The sequence below is a fragment of the Hyaena hyaena genome, unplaced genomic scaffold, assembly GCF_003009895.1.
Source record: "Hyaena hyaena isolate Hyena2069 unplaced genomic scaffold, ASM300989v1 scaffold_596, whole genome shotgun sequence".
Taxonomy (NCBI): domain Eukaryota; kingdom Metazoa; phylum Chordata; class Mammalia; order Carnivora; family Hyaenidae; genus Hyaena; species Hyaena hyaena.
Window position 1 is genome coordinate 66069 of NW_024081228.1, and position 25405 is coordinate 91473.

Here is a 25405-nt window from a genome sequence, read left to right on the forward strand (position 1 = left end):
TTTAGACTTGAGACCTTATAACAAAGTGCTTTCCTAAAATATCTACCTCCTAGGGCGCCTGGGTGGCTCAGTCGGTTCTGACAGCTGAGCTTGGAGCCTGCTTCGAATTCTGTGTCTCCCTCTCTGCCCCTCCCCTGCTCACGCTGTCTTTCTCTGTCTCTCAGAAAAAAAAAACAAAAAAAAAAAAAAACAAAAAAAAAACATTAAAAAAAATCTACCTACTTTATTAAGTACGATATTTCTTCCTAAAAACAATTATGAAAAACTATTACATGTTATAGTGTAACAGAATACATGTGCATATGTTTATTGGTTAATATGCATTTCGGATATGAGCACTTACATAGATATCATTTTATTTGGATTTAACTCTCCAGTATCTTAGCAGCTCAATGAAATGTTACTTGATAAATGTCATATTGATCGATCTATGTTGTTTTAAATAATCAGCTGACACCTATGTCAAATCGTGTTTCTGTAAAACAGAATGAGCTACCACATTTCCCTACATGAATAAATATCTGTGCAGTATTTAAATTATATGTGTATCGTATTGGAACACTGGGTATTTATTATTTTTATAAACATATAGCATATTATATGTATGCATATTATGATATAATTCATTTGAAATATGCATATAATTAGTTATTTTTTAAAATCATGTAGATATCTATTAAGATCTATTTTCTGCAAGTTTTTATCCTAAAAAAATTAGTTTATAAGGGTTTATAGTCATCTATTTAAAGTATCACACAGTGGAAAGGCAATTCTTTTAAAGATGCTACTCACTTAATTGTTCATGTTTTTATGTTTTCTTAATTGCTATTTATTGTGGTTGGTTTTTTTAATGTTTATTTTTATTTTTTTTATTTTTTGAGAGAGAGACAGGACAGGGGAGGGGAAGAGAGACAGGGGGCGTGAGAGACAGAGGAACTGCCGTGGGCTGTGGGCTAACAGCCAGAGCCCAAGAGTCTGATGTGGCGCTCGAACTTACAAACCACAAGTTCATGAGTGGAGCCAAAGTCAAGACATTTAATATACTGACCCACCCAGGTGCTCCTATTGTTGTGTTTTAATGTCTTTAAAGCTTCCAGTGTCTCTGTAGGAGGCATTTTTCTTAAGTAGGATTGCAATTGCTCTACAAGACAGGCAGGCAGGGCAGGCAGAGGGCAGGAGACAGCTCAAGGGGCTGCCCCCCCCAGGGGTGCCCCCCCCCGCCCCCAGCTTTGCATCCCTCACTCACTCCTTACTCTCTCCTTGCAAACACCAGGCGTCTCCGGATTATGCATGCATGACAGGTGTATGAAAACATTCCCCTTCTCTTTTTCCAGTTTGATTTCCTATATTCTAGACACTCAGGAGGTTTCTCTCCCATTTTAAGCTCAGCTTTGCCTGTCCTGTATTTGAACAAGTGATGAAAGTTAGAGATTTTGGTGGAATTTTATGGAAGAAATAAAATTCACACATGCCACATTTTCGTAAATATTAGAGAACATGAACTAAGCCCTTAGGTTTGTCCATAAAGACACACAGCACGAAGAGGGAGGTATCCTTAAACAAGCGATTGCCGATGAATTGCTACATGGTCTTGGTCTAGACTAATTTGTCATTTCAAATAATATTGGAATAAAATGTACTATATATAGAAAATTTACTATGTTCTAGTACAAGACAACTTTTGCCATAGATGATGGACTTCCTGTCAATTTACACAGACAGGAGTTTTATTGTTTCAATAGTCAAGAAAGCACCTAAATTACCGATGATGTACACCAATTATGTAACTATTACAATATTTAGCTTGTTATTTCAAACATTCTTGTCCCAATAAATGTACACTTCATATTAATACTAATATTTACTTCTTCTGTTATACTTTAAATTTTTAAAATATTTTTATTTATTTTTGAGAGAGAGAGAGAGTGAGGGAGGGGCAGAGAGAGGCAGAAACAGAATCTGAAGCAGGCTTCAGGCTCCAAGCTGTCAGCACCGAGCCCAATGCGGGACTCGAACCCACAAACTGTGAGATCATCACCTGAGCCAAAGTTGGATGCCTAACCAGTTGAGCCAGCCAGGTGCCCCTTGTGTTATACTTTAATGTTTGCATGCACATGCACACATACAACAAATCGAAGCATATAATTTATAGCTTCCTAGATAAGACTAATGAATTAATAAAAACTCTTATTAAGGTTCCAACTATGATCGAGAACAACAAAATAATAAGTACATTCATTTTTTATAACAGTATGACATTCTAACGTTTTCAATGGATTGTTCATTCTCTCAACTAATGCAGATAACACTGTTTAATTCCAGGGTTTTGGAACTGATTGCTATAGCTAAAGGAAATCAATTCTATCATTTTAGACTTGTGCACGTCTCCATCTCCTCTATGTGTATAAGCTGTAGGTGTAATGTATCCCTTGACATTAACATGATGAGCTATTAGGCTGGGGCTATGTACAACAAATAAAGTTGTATTTCTCAAAGTGCTCTTGGGAGGAAATCTTGAGGCTTTAATCAATTCCACTACATCTTCTTACATTTTTTGTAATAAAACAGGAGAATTTGAATATGGTATTTGCTGGCACTCTGAGTTTAAACTTCAGAAGATTATTTAAAAATCTGGAATGTAACCTATGATGAATTATTTTCAGAGTTAAATACAAAGCTATGGGAGATCTGAGTGCACAGTAGCTTTAAAGGGTTGCTGTTTGTAGTGCTGTATATTTTTTTTTAACATTTTTATTTACTTCTAGGAGAGAGAGAGAGAGAGACAGGGTGAGCAGGGGAGGGTCAGAGAGAGAGGGAGATAGACTCTGAAATAGGCTCCAGGCTCTGAGCTAGCAGTCAGCACAGAGCCCGACGCGGGGCTCGAACGCACAAACTGCGAGATCATGACCTAAGCGAAAGTCAGACGCTTAACCGACTAAGCCAACCAGACACCCCTGTAGTGCTGTATATTTTTAAGTTAACAGACTAGATGGGTAATGGGAGAAAAGTGTGTTTGTTACAAAATGTCACCTATTCTTAAGGTGAACTGTCCTTCATGCGTTTGTAGGCTTTTAGACAAATGGGTGGTGTCTTGCAGCAGTGAACTTGGCTGTAAAGACACATGAGTGCCAGATATAAAATAGTGGATGTTTACAAGAGAAGTTGTTACAATTTGCTTAGCGGGCATAGCAGAACAGAGAAGCAAAGGAAAATGACCTTCTGTCTTGACGGTGGACATTACCAGAATATACAACTCACCTTACAGTGACAGGGTCCAAAACAAGGGTCCTCGTTTGTGCTCCCTGCGCCACTGCAGTTACAGGGTTTGCAGTCTGGATAGCCAGTGTAGCCCCTGGCACATCGATCGCAACTCACGCCTCTGAAGCCAGGTTTGCAATGACAGGACCCAGGTGCCAGACCTAAGGGAAGACGAGCCACATGCGGACACTTTAAAGGCAAATACATAATCTCGTTCCTAAGGTTTTAATTATATAGTAATGCTTAAAATTCTATTTTGACACAAATGTTGGAAAACTGATGCATATCTATAAAAAAAAGAGAGAAAACCAAAAGGTAGAAGGCTCAGTTAGAAGCTGGGTACAATTCGTTAATGCAGCATCTTTTGGGCATCTTTAAAGATATTAAAAATAAAAACAAAAGATAAAATCTCAAAGCATCTACCAAAACTAAGACTGCAAAAAAAACCTGTCACAGTGGTTGAGGACTAATTTCCATAAATGACTGGCGACACCCAATGAAGAATAAGCAGTGACCTGTGACGCCTGTTGGTTCATAACTCAAGCTATCAGGAGATGGAAAGTGCCTGGGAGCAAAAATATACTACTTAACCCAAAAATAAAACAACAATAATCTAAGTATGACATCACTGAGTTTAACAACAACATGTGAACAGATATTTTGAGGCTAAGGGAGGAGGAACATGAAAGCAGTTTAAATTTACTTTTTCTTTTTAAATAGAGAAATGCAAAAGACAATTTTTATTCTCGTCTTTGATTAGAAAATAGAAAAATGCAGATGAGTAAATACAAGTTACTGACTTTCAAAATCTAGAAAAATATAAAAGCAAATCAGTAAAATAGCGCCTGCTCAAAAAAGAAAGGAGAAAGGAGGGGAAAGACAAGCAAAGAAATGTTACAGTGGGAAAGCACACGGAGGAAGGACAGGAAGACTGTAGGACCCACACACCAACCATGTGTAGTGAGTTCACGGTTTTACTGCTTCCATTACAACTGTGTGTGTGTAACGTTCACAAGAAATACACAAAATGATGAGAAATATTAAAAATAAAAGACTGTTAATCTACATTAGGAAAGCATACAGAAATGTAAAAACAGTTGTATGTAGTATTAGTAATGGCCAAAGGAGAATCCAATTAAAATAATAGGAAAAGCTCTCATTTTACACTGACGAAGATGCAATAAAAAACATGTTAAGTTATATTTATACACCATAGAAGCACTAATTTTAAATGCAAAAATATACAGACAGAAGATTTGGGGGCTCAAAGATCAGTGGCTGGTAATTACATTAACCTCCCACTTCAAATATTTGCAGATGAATTAGGAAAAAAAAGAAAGTGTGGATAATCAACTATTGTTGAATTACACCTAATATAGTATATAAATATCTATTGTGGCTTAATTAATCTATAGAAAGGTTCAATTTCTTAAAGCAGAAATGATCAAAGTCTTGTTTTCTTAACATAAATTAGTACTTCTACATTTGTAACATATGTCATAATAAATTAGGATTTAATTGATTCTAAATACCAACATGTTAATAGAATCTTAATCAAAATTCACCTCTCTAAAAATTAATGGATAAATATTTCTCCTTATAACTCTTGGGTAAAAGAGAAAATCAAGACTTCAACTGCAGATTAAATAATTTTCTAAATAGAACATAACAGCTGTGAGAAAGAAATTTAGCAATGTTTGTGGGATATAGAAAAAACAGTTGCTGAAAGTAAACTTTTAAGTTTAAATACTTCCATTCTTAATAATGTACACCAAATAAAATTAGTTCATGTAATTATAAAAAAAGAAAAAAACAAATGACCACTATAGGAAAGAAGGAAGATTTGAAAAATAAAGAAAAAGAAAATAAGGCAAAAAAAGAACCTTAAAAATAATGAAAGATATCAAAAGAAGACAAATGATCAAATAATTACCCCCAAAATGTTTTGATACCCGTAAGTTTTTACAGAGTGTTTTCAACATTTAAAAACATGGAAAGCTATGTAATTTAGTCTATGATGCTAGTAAAAAGTTGGTATCAAAATCTAGCAAAGATAGCCCCAAATAAACATAATAACAGCTAACAATTAAGTAGTCTAAATTTAATGGATCATGGAATGCTGATATAAGCTATTTATATAATATGATAAAGATACCATAGATGAGATACATAATAAAAATGTGTATATACTGGGGTGAATGAAGGAAGTGGCATAAATGAAACATTTGTCTTATTTTTAAATTAAAAGGTATATTAATGTTTATTTTTGAGAGAGAGAAAGAGAGACAGAGTGAGAGTGGGGAAGGAACAGAGAGAGAGAGGGAGACTTAATCGGAAGCAGGATCCAGTCTCAGCTGTCAGCACAGAGCCCGATGAGGAGCTCAAACTCACAAACCGTGAGATCATGACCTGAGCCCAAGATGGACACAACCAACTGAGCCACCCGGGCTCCCCAAAACATTTGTCTTTTAAGACGGTGAGTCAATACGCAATATTTAATGGTGATGAAAATACTAAGAATATCATTTAGTTACTGTTTATAAGATAAGTTCTTCCAGAAAAACTTAATAGAAGAAATGGCTCAGTGTGATTAAATTTGGAAATGAGACAGGGAATGAATAAATTGAAGAGGATGCTATTGCTATTGATTTTATTCTTTTTCCATCATCAAAACTGTATTTTTACTATGTATTGTTTTTGTAATAATTGAAAAATATTTTAATTAATGTTTATTAATTTTTGAAAGAGAGAGAGAGAGAAAGTGCAAGTAAGGAAGAGGCAGAGAGAAAAGGAGAGAGAAAGAAGTCCAAGCAGGCTTCAAGCCATCAGCACAGAGCCTGATGCAGGGCTCAGACTCATGAACCGTGAAATCATGACGTGAGCCAAAATCAAGAGTCAGATGTTTACCCAACTGAACTACCCAAAAACCACTAATTGAAAAATATTTATACACAAAAATCTTCACTAAAGCATTGGTTATAATAAACAAAACTAGAAACAATCTTAATATCTATATAAAGTTGAGTGGGTATGTAAATCATGGTTATTCAGATAATGATGTACTTTTCGAGTGCTAAAACCAGATTTCACAGCACCTCTCAGTGGTTTGGGAAAAACACATTATGTGAAGTTAACACAAACATGTTGATAAGAGTATTTATGATGAATTACCACTGCATTGTATGCTTATTTTTCTACTTTTCTACCTTTATCACTTCTTCACAAATAGTACACTTGAAGTACAGAAAAAAGCTAAATGATATTACTGAAAATAACATAATTTAGTTGTTACTACAAAACGATAAGGGGCCATAAAATGAAAAATGACCTCAATGACTCACCATTTGAGATTTAAAATAATCAGTATTTTAATCTTTTAAGACTGGAGAGTTTATGCTGATAATCCTACAGTTTTATAAAGAAAGCAGTTTAGCTAAACTGTGCCAAAGAAACATTGCCAGTCTTTTGACTTGAAACTCAATGGGGGAAAAATCCCTATATTGTAGCCATAATTTATTTTAGTCTTTCCTAAGAAGAGAATAATCCATTCTTAAAAATATTAAGAAACTGTTTCAGATATGTCCTAATGTTCTACTTAACTTTGGCAAGCAACTCTCTTGGAAATAACTCCTACACATTTCACATTAAGGAGTTATTTTGACATTTGATTTTTCAATGTTTGGAGTTCATCATGAATTTCAGTCCACAAGGAAAGTATTTGGCTTAAATTAGTGTCAGCCTCTTTCCCTTCATTAACTCATGACTACTACCTAATTTTAGTCTTTTATGGACATGTTTTGCTTTCTTTACTATTGACTGCACCTCAGAATGTGCTGTCTGTTCTCTCTTTCCATTACAGCACACACGTCTCACAGTGAATGCTGTCATTTCACGCTAAAACCCATAGAAAATACAGAACAATAAATAACATTTAAAAATTATATACATCACAGATTTCTGATTGACCAGAAGATATATATGCAGAGACATGTATATAATGCAAAATAAGTTATTCAACTCTTTTTGCTCTTAAAGCATTATAATTAAATAATTATAATTAGTTTACAGGTAAAGAATGATTGAGATAAATTTTAAAAAAACGGTTCCTGGAGGGAATGCTGACAGACATGAGAATAAAATTATTATTATTATTTAAAATATTTATTTTAAGAAAGGGGGGTTGAGCACAAGCGAGGGAGGGCAGAGGGAGACAGAAACAGAATTTCAAGCAGGCTTCATGCTGTCAGCAATAGAGTCTGCTGTGGGCCTCAAACTCACAAACAATGAAATCATGACCTGAGCCGAAATGAAATCAAGGGTAGGATGGTTAATTGAGCCACCCAAGTGCCCTGAGAACAAAATTATTAAGCAAATTAAATATATCACAAAATGTGATATCTGGCTTTGAGTTGCTGTTTTATCAGAACATCCCTCTGTGATCGAGCTCACCTCGTTGAGTACGTTTTTCATCCTTCACACAGACATCATTTAAGGAACCAATTGGATCACAGTGGCATGGCTGGCATGGTCTTGGATAATTTGGAGATACCTAACAAGAATATTAACAGGCTCTTCATCACATGTGATAAAAACACAAATAGTTTTCAATTCAGCAAATTTTAAGGACAAAATAAATTTAATAATATATAGGAATAAAGTATATTGAGAAAATAATGTAAGAAATTATCTTTAATATATATTTGCAATTTATAAAATCCCTTTCTTCAAAATGGATACACGCAAAGGTAAAGAAGATAGCACAGTAAACATCTATATATTTGTTACCTAGATTCAGCAATTATCAAGATTTTGCCATAGGAGTTCCATCATTTTTCATTCTTTGCTGAAGTTTTTAAAGAAAATTGCAGGTAGTCATTTAATCTCCATACATTTCAGTATGCATCTCTTTTATAATCACAGTATCATTGTTATAACAAACAAAAATAACAATAACTGCCTGATGGTCTCTAACATACATTCTGTCATAAAATCCTTCTGTTAGTTTTTTGTTTGTTTGTTTTGTGTGTTTTTTTTACAACATAGTTCAAAATTACTAATTTCTCCCCAAATTTATTTTTTAGGAATTTTTGTCACATTTATAGTGATATGATTAATTAAATAGAAATGTATACTTGATGCTGACAAAACAGATAATATTAAGTACTCAAATTAAACGTTTGGTTTCCAGGAGAGGCAGCATAACCTCAAGGGAAACAATGTAGTTTCCTCCACAATTAAGAGACATGAGTTCATATCTTACTGTGGCCCCACTGGCTATGTGGCCTCTTGAAACTTATTGACTTCCTTGTGATAGGAGGAGAACACTAGCAACTATAGTGATGTTATTAAACTAAAATTAAAAGGATTAACATATAAAGGGTCTCATAAGATTCCTCAGATATATTAAATATTCAATACAACTAGTTTTAGTGTTATAATATCTTAATTAAACAAACCTAGACTGTGGCAATATGCTCTAATTAGAGCATTTCTTTTCCAGATGCAATAGGATAAAGAAAAAAAAAAGAAAAAAAAAAGAAAAAAAAACCACACAGTATGGTTTATATTATGGTATATAATATGGTATATTATGGTATATATTATGGTATATATAACTATGGTATATATGCTGAAATACTGTGCACATGCACTCTATGTGAGGTGTCTCTCTCTATAATAGGTCTATACATATAAATATATAAATTTCCCCCATAAAATATGGCCTTTATATATGTATATATCTATGCTTCATTTATAAATGTAAACTTTACTCATATAAGTCAAAGTGTCATAACTAGAGTGTTATTTACATGTCAGATAGACTATCAATCATTTAAGACACATTTATTCATTCCCCATAATGAAAGAAGCGCTGTGCAAAGCACAGATGGATAAAGCCGGGTCTTTGCCTTAAATAAGCTTACAAGAAAAACAGGCTTGAAGGACACTGATTAAATACAATGTGCAACATGATAAAATTGACACACGGAGCCTTATGGCACAGAAGAGGAGGCAGTGATAACACAGCACAAAGGAGTCAACAAAGTTTCACAGAAGAAGTGACATTTAGACTAAAGCTTGAAGTATGAGTAGAAATTTCAGAGTAGAATTGAGAAAAGGGCTTTTTCCCTCGGAAAACAAAACAGAACAAAACAAAACACCAAGACATGAAAACAAAAACATAAAACAAAAACAAAAACCCTCTGCGAACAAAAGACAAAAAATTTCTTTTGAATAAGACCTTGGCTGTTATAAATGTGGTTTATGATTCTAATGATGAACTTGAGTAAATAAAAGACCCCCAATTCATTATCCCTCTTTGTGGTAATTGGAGAAAGCTGCCTGAATCAGATTGCTGACCAGGAATCCTTCTAACACATGAGATTCTGTAAATATATCTACTTTACACGTGATTTTTAATTTTATTAAAATTTATTAAAATTTAATAAAATTAAAATTTATTAATTAGTTCTCAAAGTAAACACTGCATTATAGTTAACTATTAATATATGCATTTAGTAAATAATTCTTAAATCAGACTTTAGGATAATAATTTTTAAAATATTGTAAAGATGTTATTTATCTATAAAACTGTAATGCAAAAAAAATTGTGTTCTATATGTTTATAAAACAAGAAATAGACTTCTACCCAAATATTAGGCTGGTAAGAGATTTGAATTTTTTTTTTTTATAAATATTTTTTTTTTAATGTTTTATTTATTTCTAGGAGAGAGAGAGAGAGAGACAGCGTGAGCAGGGGAGGGTCAGAGAGAGAGGGAGTCACAGACTGAAACAGGCTCCAGGCTCTGAGCTGGCAGTCAGCACAGAGCCCGACACGGGGCTCGAACCCACGAACCGCGAGATCATGACCTAAGTGAAAGTCGGACGCTCAACCGACTAAGCCACCCCGGCGCCCCGAGATTTGAATTTTTTAACACATAGTATAGCATAAGTATTTTTATAAGTATTAAAATACCATAATCTAGGCTCATTTTCACTTAATTGACTTGTAATAAAACTTGAAGTTTCCATATTTGATAATGACAGAGTGTCTTGTGTGGTCCAATGTATTCTTAGATAACAATTATTCATTCCGGACAAAATATAAAAGTCAAGAATTTGAGGGCCTTTGGAATTAATCAAAAGCAGGCAGATCTTGGAAGAATTTGAGGTTTGAAGGAAAAAAAATACATCAGCTGAGATCTCTGTTCAGAGATGGTGAGCACCAAAATCTGCATGTCAACACTCCTCAAATGCTTAATTAATCCCTTATCCGTACATCCATTCAGGAGACTACCAGTCCAGTGGAAATTAACCACTGCAAAACTCAATAATGTGCATGAAGAAACAGACACTGGAGTTGTCAACCAAGTGAGCGAGATTAGAAAACCACCTTGACCTTTCTGTTAATCTGCCTTAGCACAGTGTAAAAGTAAGCCTCTACCCCTTCATAGTAATCAGTAAATTAACTACCAATTAGTACCGAATTCAGAAATCCTCAGAGGAAGATAATAGACTCATGTCTCTACACTGTATCATCCAAAATGTCTTGTACAAATGATAAATTCCTAGACATGAGAAGAAAGAAGAAACTTTATTCAAGAAAAAAAATAAGTCAATAAAAGCAGACTGTGAGGTACTGGAATTAGCTTGGAAGGGCTTACATAGGTACTGTATATATGGCCAAGACATAAAGGAAATAATGTTTATAAATAAGTGAAGCATGGAATATATCAGCAGAGAAATGGAAACTATAAAAAAATAAGATTCTAGAAAGCTGAAAAGTAAAACATCTCAATTAAAACTTAACCAGATTTACCTGACACTAGATTAGTAATGGCAGGGGGTAAAGTTGTATACAGATAAATAGAGATTTCCAATCTGAAGGATGAAGAAAGGAAGTGTTTGTTTAATTAGCACAGCCTGAGTAACATAGGACACAATCAGGGAACCTGATGTGTATTCTAGTTGGAGTTTCAAAAGGAAAAGAGATAGTAGAGCTCAAACAGATACTAGGTCTCTGTTTCTTTTCATTCTTCTCCTCTTCCTCCTCCCCCTTCTCCCCTTCCTTCTAGTTCTTGTACATCTTGTTCTTCTTAATCTTGTTCTTTTCCATTTTCTCCTTTTCCCCCTCCTCTTCCCCTTCTTTCTTGCCTTCTCCACACCATCTTCTTCTTTTAACAAACATTTACTTTTTTAAAATGTTTGTTTATTTGAGAGAGTGAGTGTGTGTGAACAGGGAAGGGGCAGAGAGAGGGGGAGGGGGGGAGAGGAACAGAATCCCAAGCAGGCTCTGTACCATCAGCATAGAGCCTAATGTGGGGCTCAAACTCACATTCCTGGAGATCATGACCTGAGCTGAAATGAAGAATCAGATGCTTAACCTACTGAGTCACCTCGGTGCCCCTTAACAAATATTTAAAATGTCCAAAACATTCTTTGTTTGTAGGACATGCAAAAGTGGGTCATGAGCTAAATTTAATCTAGGATCCAGAGTTTGCCAGTACATGAACTAACTACTAAATTGCAATGCATATATATATATTTTTTTTTTTTCTTTATATTTGCATTTGCAAATATATATATATATTTTCTTTATATTTGCATTTGCAATGCATTTGCAATGCAAATATAAAGAAAATACCTTGAAATCAGAGAATTAAAGACATAATATATACGCTGACATAAAGATCGCAAAAGAAGGAATTTATAAACAGAAACATGAATGTATACTTCTAAATAATCTAGTTTAAATTACTTGAACTAATAAAGGAACTTAGGTAAAGTATATAACATCAATATTTGAAAATCTTGCTAATAACATTAAATAATTTTATAATTATTTTTTATAATAATAAACATATTGAGATTTAACAAAATATATCCAAGTTCTCTATACTGAAAACACTGCTGTGAACAATTTAAAAACATTTTAATAAGTTGAGAGATATACTATATTTATTGATTGCAAGACTCAATATTGTTACTGTTAGTTCTTTCATATTTGTATTTAGATTCTATACAACAATCCAAACTAATATTTCTGCCATTGACAAGTTCATTCTAAAATTTGTACAGGGAAAAATAAATTGTATGGGAATATAAAGAAACTATTATGTCCAAAACAATCCTCAAAAGGAAGAATAAAGTTGGTGTGTGTACATTCCTGAAATCTATTTTATTGAAGCTAAAGTAATTGAGATAGTGTGCTATTAACACGAGGATGAACAAATAAATCCATGGGACAGAACTAGAGCTCTAAAAACTGACACATGGAAATTGATTCATATGATTTGCAACAAATGTCTCAAAGCAGTTTAAAGGAATAAAAGAAGTTAACAAAAATAAAGGTTCTGGAAAAACAGGTTAACCATGTGAGATCTCAATCATCATTTTATGCCACACTCAAAGATTTGCTTGAGATGGCCCATAGATCTATAAGCTAAAACTGTAAAGTTTCTAGAGTTAAAAAAAAATCTTGGCTTGGAGAAGGGAAACTTCATAAAGGAAAATATAAGAATAGCCAATAAGCACTTAATATGAAAATTAAATCCATAATATGATCTGCTGTAAATTCATAAGAGATCTGTGGTTGCACTAAGCAATGATGGGAATGATTTAGTGATTGCCAAATACCGACTTGCCACACCCACAGTATTGGCTAGAATAGCTACTTCATAAAGATTGTCAACACCAAATATTAGCGATGATATGGAAGAACTGGAACTCACAGACATTTTTGGTGACCGTGTAGAATACTGTTACTAATCTGGCAAAATGTTAGCAGTTTCTTATAAAATCAAACATATGAATATCCTATAAAACAAGTATTTTATTCCTAGATGTTTATGCAAGCAACGTAAATAAAACAAGACCCAAAAAAACCTACATAAAATATAAGTCTTTTTGTGAACATGTTTCACTTACTATAAGCAGTGTTTCATAGGAGCTAACCAAAAACTGAAGACGACACTAATATCCACAAAAAGAATGGATTAAAAGTTTGCAGTGCGTTCATGCAAAGAAATACTCCAAAGTCAGCGATGTTTTCTAAAAAAGAACTATTGATGGACACACTACAGATAACTCTTTACATGTTATACCGAGGAAAAGAAGGAACACAAAATAGTTTGTAGTTTATTTCAAATCATCAGACTCACTACAAAACAATACTATGTTATGCTCTAAAAATCAAAACAGTGCCATGGAGTGATGATTGATTGGAATGGGGCATGATGGAACTTTCCGGAAAGATGGAATTGTTTTATATCATGGTTTCCTTTTGAAACATTCCTAGTCACCTCTTAGAATTTGCAGTTCAACTGTTCAAAGAAGCTTTCAAAAATTATTTTTCTGTATGATACACCTCTGTATGAAAAAGCCAGAAATAACACTTCATGAAAGAGAAAGAAAAAGTGTGCTTTACCCCTTTGGGTCTGAAGAAGCCATCAATGCAGGTCTCACAGTTTATACCAGCCGTGTTTTGGGTACAATTCACGCACACACCCCCTCCAATGTACTTTCCATGTATATTTAAACTCAGATTTCTTCTGGCAACATTTTCATCATAATAGCATTCTTCAGCTTTCCCATGGCAATTGCACGCTGCATTAGGGAAAATAAATTTATAAACCTTAATTTCACGTTTCAGATGTATTCAAAAATCATTTTCCATTACAAAATAGGTTTTTATATTCAATGAGAAATAACATTACATTAGCATGTGTATATATATGTATAAAATCAGTACAAAAGTATCTAGAAAGTTTTTGAATTTAGTGAATATATTAATAAATTCACACTTTTTAAATAGAACATGAAATAATTAAAACATATAAATTAAGCTGAATGATATGAAATTGCCAATATTTGACTGACTTTATCTTCTAAAACTGAAATTTTATATGGTTCAACCCATAACTTCCTATTATGTTAAACCATAAATTATTGAACTGTGGCACTGAATGATTTATATCCAGGTAATCTGTGCTAGATAATTATTATATGTGAAACTCCAGTGCTAGATCCTATGGATAAAAAGGGGCACTTAGGACATAGTTCCTTTTTTGTACTTCTAATAATAACTAAAACTTGGAGGTTTTATATGCTATGTTCTGTTTTATATTTATGACCTCTAATTTCAATTCGCAAAACAGCTTTATGAGTTAGGGACTTATATTAACCACCTTCCATTTATTAGGAACTGAGACAAAGAGAAGTGAAATAATTATAAAAGTAACCAAATCAGGGGTGCCTGGCTGGTTCAGTTGGTAGAACATATGACTCTTGATCTGGAGGTTGTGAGTTTGAGCCTCGTGTTGCATGTGGAGATTACTTAAAATAAAATCTTAAACAAAACATGGTAACCAAATCAGTTTTGTCAACCCCACTAATTTAGGTTCCAAGTCTAAAGGGCTAACCACTGGCACAAATCCTTTCAAGTGCTAGTTGATAAGAGATATAAAATGTATCATATGTGCCAAGTAATCAGGACAAAATGTAAGCTGCTTTGCGTAGTGGCTGAGATCACACCGTTCGGTACCAGTCTTGGATATCCAGTACTTAGTAGTCACCTAATGTAGGGAACTTAATTTCATTAAGGCTCAGTTTCCATAAACACAGAGAGGTCAATAGTACATACCAGATAGGGATATTTAAGTGAGAAAATGCCTGTAGAATCATTAGCATAATGCCTTGTAAATAAGTTCTTAATTGATTTTCCTGCCCACTCCCCTCCCTTTGATCCTCATCTTCAACATAGGAGTTCAGAAATGTGAAAAAAAAAATCATTCCCTTAGAAATACTGGGTACAATTATTTATAAAATGGATAAAATTTATTTTAGGATATGAACTAAGGGGAAAGATATCCTATGCAGAATCTCCATCCTCAGATCCTGAGTTTCGTTGATGTTCTTACATGGATTTCCATATATACGTGTGTTTGGCCAGGTGACGAGGGGTACATTTGTGTATGCAAGCTCATGTGTGGGGCACATGGCTCAATCTTTTTTTTTTTTTTCCACAAGGGAAACATTTATATACTGTTCTGACCTATTGCCAAATCTTAGTAACACTAAATAGCATAGCTCTTTCTCTATTAGGGTGTTTCCCCCAGGGCTGCACAGGATACTTCTGGAATGGGATGTCTATCAGCATCCTATTAATGGTCAGTTACACTGTTTCCAGATTTCTGGGTTATAAGTAACACAGTACCTACTGGGAGAACAAAGAAATGGGAGAGAGGTGGGGTTCTAATGTCAGACTGCTTCCCGTTTTGCCAGTTTCTCTGAAGAGAAAATTTAAATCTTGGTGTTATTTTAGTGCTTCCCTCTTACGGTTGTTTTGAGAAAGCAAAACACCCATAGGAATGCCTGAGCCATAGGAAATACTCAGCTGCATAAATGTTAGTAGCAGTAGCAATTGTGTACTAATGACAGAATTATTATGTGCTCTGTACAGCTATACAGCTACAGCTATACGCTAAATACCTACAAGTATCATTTCTTGTCCAATTTTCCCGATTTTAACTTCCTTTAACTTGTAAAATGTCCCTCCAAAAATGCTGTCAAATTAGTCTCTGTCCAATATATATGATAAAACTGTTTAACCATACATAGTCTTATCAGCACTGTGTATAATCAACCCTCTTGGTTCAGATCTTGGACATAGTAAAGTGTTCAAGTATTTGTTGAGTGAATGAATGAACGCTTTGATAAGTTTAAAAGAATATTTTCATTGTTTTAATTGGTACTTCTTTAATTAAGAATAAGTGGGGGGGGGGGGGCATCTGACTTTGGCTCAGGTCACGATCTCAGGGTTCATGGGTCCGAGCCCCGCGTCGGGCTCTGTGCTGACAGCTCAGAGCCTGGAGCCTTCTTCTGATTCTGTGTCTCCCTCTTTCTCTGACCCTCCCCTGCTCATGCTGTCTGTCTGTCTGTCTGTCTGTCTCTCTCTCTCAAAAATAAATAAAACATTAAAAACTTTAAAAAAAAAGAATAAGTATGATAACCTCTTTAGGGTTATAAGTCTTTTCTTTTCCTGAGAAATGCTTGTTCTAATCTTTGCTCATTTTTAACTGGTTTATTGAATTCCTTCTTTCTTTTTGTATAGAAGCTGTCTTAGTATAGTAAGAGTATTATATCCTTGTCATGTTTGTAGCAAATACCTTCTCCAGTCTGTTGACTTTTGATTTAAAAAAGAGTATTCTTGCCATTTGATGGAAAGTTTTCAAACTTTATTCTAGGGAAACTATAGTTATAAATATAAATAACTAGGCATTATAAGCAGTTTTATATCTTTAGGACAATACACACAAATTCTTAAACATCCTGTTGTAAAAATATATTGCAAGAAATAGTCAAGATTTCTTCTTTCAGTTTAAGTAGAGGAAAATATAGAGGAATGCAAGCTGATTCTCACCTTATTTAGATTTAGCATTATAACCATGACCTAATGTAGGTAAAACACTGATGTCTGGGAGTCCTGCTTTTCATATCCCATGCAGCCAGGGCTCTCTGCCTATAGCCCTGGGTGCTGTTTAAAAGGCCATGCACAGCTCCCCATTTATAGCCTCTGAGAACACGGATAGTACCTACTCACAAAAAGCAATTTTTCACTCTGCCATCAGTGGTTTGCTATTTCACAGAATGTCCAAGACATGTGATGGAAACAGTCTTTAGTACAGGCTTAGCAATGGAAGAAATATTCTTTGCTCTCTAAAGATATATCCTCCTGCAAATAAGCCAGATTGGTGAAAATTCGAATTAAACTCCAATGAATTAGTAGGTAATTATTCATCTTCTAGAAGGATCTGCCATGTTACAGAAGGATTTTTCTACATATTAAGGTGATTGGAATACAATTCAACTTGGAAAAGAAAATTTTTCCTATTAGCTTTCAGGAATGCACACATTACCAAAAACACAATATATATGCGGGGTTTTGTGATTGGCATTCCTATTGTTAATTTGTAGGGGGAAAAGAGAAACATTTTTTAAGCTTGGAAATTCTATCTCCCATCCGTCCCACAAGAAAAGGTTATTGTTTCAGAATGTCACTATTTAAAAAAAAAATGTATATATTAACAAGTGGCAATCTGCTTGTGTGTTGCTTTGTCCATCCCTACCGCTACCAAATTTAAACTACACTTTTTGTTTTCTTATTTACACATATATACACAAGTGGGGAGTGGTAAAGAATTTTGCAGATCCATTTCACATTACATAATTATAACTGTGCGATGGAACGTTAGGGGCAACAGGAATAATCCTGCTCTCAAATGCTCCCCCTTCTCGTGATTGCTGCTATTCTGCCAACAGAATTGGAATACAGTTAAATTTAAAGAAGTTTGAGACTATAAGTGGCATTGCACTTAAATTCACTCTTAGGGATGAATGTCTGCTCTCACTGGGAGAAGCAGTGGAGAAACCGAGGGACCTACTATGCCTGACACATGACACATTATGATAAAGTTGTTTTTTTTTTTTTTCATAAAAATACAAAGTTGGTATTAGCTTAAAATTCTATAAAGCCTGTTTTTGGTGGCCGTATATATCTATGGAACTGAAATGTGGTTAGGACCCACTAAGATATTAATATCTGAATTCAGTTGAATTGGGCTTCATGGATGGCATTGATTTATAGCACAAGTCTTTGTTTTTAGGTCTCATCTTGGCCTGAGCACATTTTCAGAAACCCAGGTTTCCCTAGCATCCCAACCGCCATGTTGGGCCAGTTGGCAGAATTAGGCTTAAAATCATCTGCTACACTTCTTGGGTATTTCCCTTCTGAAAACACTGGACATATGAGTTACCTTCAAAAGTGATAATACTAAAGTATTAATGGCTATTTGTTGACACATGTTTGCATAGCCTGTTGCTTTACTATTTTTCATTACTGGCTCTTTTCTTGGTTGTCACTGTCCCATAACTGCTACAGCATAGTTCATGCTAATGATTATCACTGTGCCATTTCTAATTCTAGTATTTTATAATGTTGTTAATGAGAAACCACACATTTAAAATATCTATCATCACCATTAAAATAAATATTCTATTTCTACAAATTTGTTTTCTTGTCTTCTCTGTTACCTTTTATTCTCATATTCTTCCAAGCTACTGGACCCAAACATCACCCTTTAATAAGTATAACTAATGAATCAGAGTGGTTTTGTTTTGTTTTGTTTCTTAGGTGATAATATAGCTCTAAACATTAGGTATAATCTCTCCCCTCTGGTTTTCCTCCATTTACTAGATGATTGGTATTCAAAAGCTATTTACCAGAGGGTGTGCAGGGGGGTAGGGAGCTACAAAGGAAGAAGGCAGAAAAAAAGCTGGAGCTATACTGGTTCCAGAATCATTTTATAATAAACATATAAACACATTTAGAAAACTGGTCTCCAAAGAGTGTAGGTTTTGCTGAATGCTTCTTTGCATTTCAAGTAGTGTGTGTGTGTGTGCGTGTGTGTGTGTGTGTGTGTGTGTACATAGTTGTCCCTTGAACAATATGGATTTGAACTGTATGGGTCTATTTATATGAGGATTGTTTTCAATTAAATATATGGAAAAATTTTTTGGAGATTTGTCACAATTTGAAAATATTCACAAATGACCATGCAGCCTAGAAATACCCCCCCTAAAATTAAGAACAGGTTAGATAATATTATAAGAATAGAATATATAATACATATAACATACAAAATATGTGTTAATGGTGTTATTGGTAAGGCTTCTGATCAACAGTAGGCTATTCATGATTACATTTCTGGAGAATCGAAGTTATATACAGATTCTGATTGTGTGTGGGGTCAGTTTCCCTAACCTCCACATTGTTAAGGTCAACTGTGGAGGCGTGTGGATATGTGTGTGGATAAGCCAGAGATCTACGCTGATGATGGTAAATGTACCCTACGCTTTTACTATTCTTTTATCTATTTCTCATAATACCCACACAGTGGTAAAGTCATGGGTATTTGGTAAGTTTTGTCAAATTACAAAAAACAAAACTGAGTAACTAAAACAGTGCAGTAAAGAAGCCTACCAGCTATTGCCTGAGATAAAATATCTAAACTGGAAACATGCACTTACCTAAAATCACCACATGTTCATACTACCTGCATACCAGAAAATGAAGAACTATGTATATTGCTGAATTCTCAGGAACATACCTTCGCATTCAGTTTTAGTCAGAAAAGTGCCAGCTCGCCAAGGTTTCTGATGAAATCCTGGACAGCACTGATCACAGCTATCACCACATGTATTGTGCTCACATTCACAGCGGGATTTCTGGTCAGAAATTGGGAGAAAAGCATAATTTTAATAATTTTTAGAACCATAAATGAAAAGCTCTTCCCAAATGGGTAGAAGGAAGAGAAAAGAAACCTCTGAGATCATGTAACAAAATGTGAAGCTCCTGTCAGTCTGGAAAGAGGTGCCAGACTTGGAAGTGGATATATCTGATCAACACCAGCCTAAGGAGGTTCAGGCTCGTTCTGGAATCACTTGGCTCAGGTTTAGAAAAGAACAGAGGTCCAATTGAGAATGGTCTTGAAGACTAAAATTCCTGAGATCTGCAGGTCTTCTGGTTTTAGAGGCAAAGTACTGTCAACATTTGGGGGCGTGAGAAGAAGAGAATAGGTTCGTAGGTTTATAGGCATCGAAGGGCATAATAGAAATCTAATGTCCCAGGACTGAATCTCCTGTCTGCATGTGCTCTGAGCACAGTCTCCATTTGTCATGTGGACCTGGCCCTGCAAGGCTGCCTTGCAGGCTCGCACAGCTTGGGTAACACTGCCCATCAGTTCACATGATCAACAACCATACCTACAGAGAAGCCACACCACAACCTTGCCAGAAAAAATATGCCAGGGCATTTGAACCTTCCCTAGGAAGTAGCATTATGATGCATTAGAAAACAAGCTTTGAGAGAAATAACACTTGCATTATGCTTTTAGAAGAAAAAGCATCTATACATAGCTAACTATGTTCACTGATCTCACTACTCAATATGTTTCTTCCATGTAATATAGAATAGATGGTTTTGTATTTTGCTAGCTTATGACTGAGAAAAATAGATGTTCATTCATCTTCTTTTTAGGTTGTGCTTACTTAATGCATTGGCATTAATGAAAACTTCAAGCCAAAAGCATTCTAGCATTTTCCGACCTGGAAGTTCCATCACACTCTTGAATACGATCTTCCATCCCTCTCCGTGTCGCTCCTGCCCTACCTCAGCTCCCTGCTCCACGGCCATTCACATTTACTTCCATGCACAGTTTTCATTTGTTTGCATTAATTTTTTGATGAAAACCTTTAAAAGAAATGGTTTGGTTGATTGACGGCAGGCATTCTCTGAAGCTAAATCAGACAGCAGGCTGTCAGAGCTAGAGAGGTTTCAGAATAGACCAGTTTTGGAGACTGTTGAGAGAAAAAAATGAACGTGTTTCCTGATACTGTGATGGCTGACTTCAAAGTCTATCATCCTAACTGCCAGCTTTATTTCACCCTGGCATGGCTCTCTGTTACACCGCCTAAGTGGGGACCTGACACCCATTCACAGCATCCCTACCGGCAAAGAGTCTCATGAAGCATTTTACAGTGCAGAGTTTCATTTTGCTAAGCATCCTATAAATATACATACATTTGTCACTGGATCAAGTGGACAAGCCCTGGCATGACCGTAGCAGATGCACATCCCTCCAACTGAAATATCCTTGACCGAGTAGTAATACTGCAAAAAGCAATCCAGGGAGAAATCCTGTTAAGCCGACTGCAAGGTGTAAGTAACAAAAGAGAACATTCGCTTAAAAACTTTACTTTCTGTTTTTTATCTTTTGTTGGAAGCAAGAGAGAACAATAGAGGGCTCACAAAAGGTATCAAAGAACTGTTGTCATATCCCAGAGAAAGAAGGCCTCTCATTTATGTTTGGCGGCCATTTTTGAAATTTCTTTCCCACAGATGTACAAAATCTGTGCTGGAGTATTTATCATTTGAGAACAAGTTGTCATGCTGGGGTTGGGGTGGGGGGAGCTTGCAAGTACAATAATTCTCCATAAAAGTTGGTTTAGGTAGTTTTTTGAAAGAAAATCTCCTTTATTGTCATTATAGGAAACTCTGATCATTACTCACATGCAGATGGTTTTACTTGATGGATTTGAAGAAACTCAACATATTTTGAGGAAATCATGCTCATAATAAAACAGGTCTTAACCACATTAAGATGAAATAAAAAGTAATCAACTACAGGACTTATTTAACAGACTTTAAGGAGTAAATACCATGATTGCAACACTTGCTTTTTATCATTATTTTGTTAAAATGTCCATGTGATTACTTTCCTATCTGAAATTAATTGGGGGCTATGTTTTTAATTGTTTTAATCTACACAGCTATTTTTAAAGATATTTGATAATTATAGTACTGGATGATTTAACATTTTTAATTAATATGCACAAAACATTTCATAATTGTGAGCACATTATTTTATAGAATCTAGGTAACTATCTCAGTGGTAGATAGCTCTATTATTCAATTATTCACATTAAAAAACACAGCAAGAATAAGTAGGTAAACACAAATCTGAGTTCCCTAACTACAAATTCCATTTTTCCATTTTTTTCTTTTTGTTTGCTTTTGTTGTTTACATAGAGTATCTTTTATAATATTTTTGTTACTTTTCTTACTTGATATTCCTAGACCTTGAATCTTACAATGAAACTTGCTAGAAGTTTAGGTAATGTAAAAGTCTGCTTTTCACTAACTTCATCACTTAGTAATATAGATATGAATAGGGATATTTGCTCAGAAAGCTGATACAGTACTTTTGTAGATGCTTTTAAAACTAAGAAATCTGTTTTTAAATATAAACTCATAACGCTTCACTTTTGAGTCATGAAGAGAAGCTGAAATTCAATATCCTATTTTTATATATTTAAATTTATATGTAGTGTTTACTGAACTTGAGTACTTTCAAAAAGCTTATTTATATGTTGCATTTTACTGCACTATTTTAAAGGCTCTTGCACAATGAAGTTATAAATAATAGATGTGCCTCCCAACCCCCACTCTGCCTTCTGCAAAAGATGATAAAAGGAACATATTTATTTACATTGATTTTTTTTCCTCTGTTAGATACACTGTCAGAAAAGATTAAATTTCACTTCAAAATTACTCAGTCTTCCTTAGTGTATATTTTCAAGTCATGCCAAAATTATAATTAAACATGATTTTTTAAACAAGCAAAGAATCTACACATTGCAGAAAAATCATGATTACCTCTGCATAAGATAATTTACAATATGTTGAAATATAATGCAAGGTAAAATTGTTTTAGGTTTGCAAAGTACAGGGCACTAAAACATCCAACATGTGTTGTACAGGGATAATCAAACTTAAAAAGTTACTTTTGTGATGATGGAGTGGTGAGGTGTGGGTAAGTTAAGTAATGAGAAGAAAATATATATGAGGGGTATTCATGAACTGTAAAAAGTGGTGCCGTTCAATATTCAGTGTGCTGGTTCAGCAATTTGTAACTCATGGCAATAGTCAGACCTTTTAGAAGTAAGTGCATCATTCTAGAACTAAGTGCTGTGTCTTACCATCTTATTTTCCTTCTACAATTCTATTTCCGTCTTCACCTCCAGTCATATAGTAGATATTCTGTTAGTGTGAATTTGCTTTATGGACATAGAGCTGAATTAGTAATAATGTCCTGGTTGCGTAGCCGCCTATAAATGCGACATAAACCAGTGAATGTGGTGAGGAATAGGTAGGAGGAAACACAACGATTACTCATAGGATCTGGACTGATCACGTATGTCATAATCCACACATTCCAGCTTAACACTGGAAATCAGCCTTTCTGTGATCTCTTAAAAGGGATGCCATCACTGTTTTTTATTTCTGATATTCTGTTTGTTTATAAAAGAAAAGAAAACAGTGTATACAATCAGTTTTCCCCTACAGTAGTGTTTTTTTAAACTATACCTTGTGACTCATTAAGGAAACACAAAGTTAAATGATTTGAATGGGCAAAATGGTCCACAGAAGAGTAACATTCACATCACCTAAGACCTTGTTAGAGTTATTCTTTCTCAACTCTGCCCTAGACCTACTGGGTCAGAATCTGTACTTCCATAATATCACCAGCTAATTCTATTCATATTAAAGTATCAGATATATTGTAATGTGTATGTGCATATGCATGTGCGTGTACTGAGTTGTGATATAAAATATACTTCTAAGTGTGGGTTGTGGTCAACAATGATTCCAAGACCCTGCATTCCTACAGTAGTTCCCCAGTGCCAATTATAATAGCAGTACAGATACCTAAAGTGACAAAACTAATTAGTCTTTGAAAATATGATTATGAACTAAGCATTATAGTCTCCATTTTATAAGTGAGGAAGTGAAGGTTTAAAAATGTTAAAAGTTTGATAAATGTTACATATCTAATAAGGGACAGAGTTTGGATTTGAACCAAGGAAGGTTATGTTAGTTTGGTAACAACCACTCCTACAGACCATTTAAAGATATCTTGTTAAATTATTTAACAATTAAGTAATTAACACTAAAAATATCATTTACAGGCCACAATATGATTCCTCATAACTTACTCTTCGTGTGACAATTGGGTCAATTTCTCTCGGGTCTTTGTGAGCGAACATCATCAAGTCAGCATTCAGGGTGCGGATTCTCTGAAATCTCAGGCGAATATATCGAGCGGAGGTGAATTCCAGTAGTTCAGGAGAAGGGTCATCAGCACTTGGTCTCCCGTTGATCAAAGAGATGTGTATCTACACCATATGGGGAATGATTTAACAAGGAAAGTTACCAAAAATAATATGTCTGGCTTTTTCTGATTTTTCTTGGAAGAATAAAGTTAAGTTTCACTTCTCCCTATAAGGCAGACTCAGGTTCATATTAACTCCCTGGAATGTAGTGAAGTAAATAAGGAAGTTTACAGACCTTTTGATACATGGATAAGCAATTCACTTGTTTATATTTTAAGCGTTCTCTAAATGTAGTGATTCCCCATTTTCTTTTGTTCCAAGGCATGGCATCTACTTGATTTTCCTAGGATTTCACTAAAATCCTAAGTCAGTCATTCTTTTTCTGAAAATTATTATGTGCTAAAATTATATCAGAATCTGGTATACAGTGGGAAATCAGAAAACTTGATTTAAAAAAACTTATAAAATATCGGATAAAACAGGAACCCATCATGAACTTAAAGTAATTCTAAAATTGAAACTATCTAATTATACAGCCTTAAAATATATACAGCAAAAACTGACACATTCCAAGGAAACTAGACAAATCTATAGTCTAGATAAATACTAGACAAATCTACAGTCTAGATACAGTGAGATATTCCAATAGGTTGTAATTTTTTGTTGTTATTTGTTTTTTAGAAATTGATAGGTCCAACAGACCAAAAAACTCACCAAAGATTTAACATATTCTATGAAAAATACACTCTATGAAAATACATTAAAACCTGATGAAATGGAGGGGCTCCTGGGTGACTCAGTTGGTTAAGTGTCCAACTTCGGTTCAGGTCATGATCTCACAGTTTGTGGGTTTGAGCCTCGCATTGGGCTCTGTGCTGACAGCTCAGATCCTGGAGCCTGTTTCAGATTCTGTATCTCCCTTTCTCTCTGACCTTCTCCTGCTCTCTCTTTCTCTTTCTCAAGAATAAATACCATTAAAATTTTTTTCTTAAACAAAACATGGATGGAATGGTACATTTTTTTTGGAAAACAATTTGGTACAATTGACACCAAAAGAAATGAAATCTAATTATGTAAAAAAAAAAAATGGAGAGATTAGCAAAGAATGCCTTCTAAAGGTGCATGAAGCCTACATTCTCTCACTGGGATCTCAGAGCAGAGAATTCTAATCATAGAAAACTGATAAAACCAAAAGTACTCCTATTACAGATAAAGAAATGATTTCCCTAATACCTGAAGAACTCCTGTAAATCAGCAAGAAAGAAAGACCAACAACTAACAAAAAACCACAAAAAATCTAAGGGTTCTATTCAAAGAAAGGGAAATATTAGCGGCTGTTAAGCTTTTGATAAGACAATGAACTCACTCGTAATAACAGAACTGCTAATTTAAAACACAACAGTAAACTTTTCCCATT

General features: G+C 34.6%; 1 protein-coding gene across 1 annotated transcript in view; it reads right to left on the minus strand.

The window, feature by feature from the left end:
- LOC120248554 (laminin subunit alpha-2-like) overlaps positions 1 to 25405 on the minus strand; it is a gene marked incomplete at its 3' end in the record, with an annotated part of 318217 nt that overhangs the window by 63973 nt on the left and 228839 nt on the right. The window contains exons 5-10 of the mRNA XM_039256922.1: positions 23872 to 24051; positions 20897 to 20986; positions 19425 to 19542; positions 13685 to 13863; positions 7708 to 7807; positions 3259 to 3419 (exon numbers count right to left, since the gene is read on the minus strand). Of these exons, the coding sequence (XP_039112853.1) occupies positions 3259 to 3419; positions 7708 to 7807; positions 13685 to 13863; positions 19425 to 19542; positions 20897 to 20986; positions 23872 to 24051 (828 nt within the window). The remainder of the gene's footprint in view (positions 1 to 3258; positions 3420 to 7707; positions 7808 to 13684; positions 13864 to 19424; positions 19543 to 20896; positions 20987 to 23871; positions 24052 to 25405) is intronic.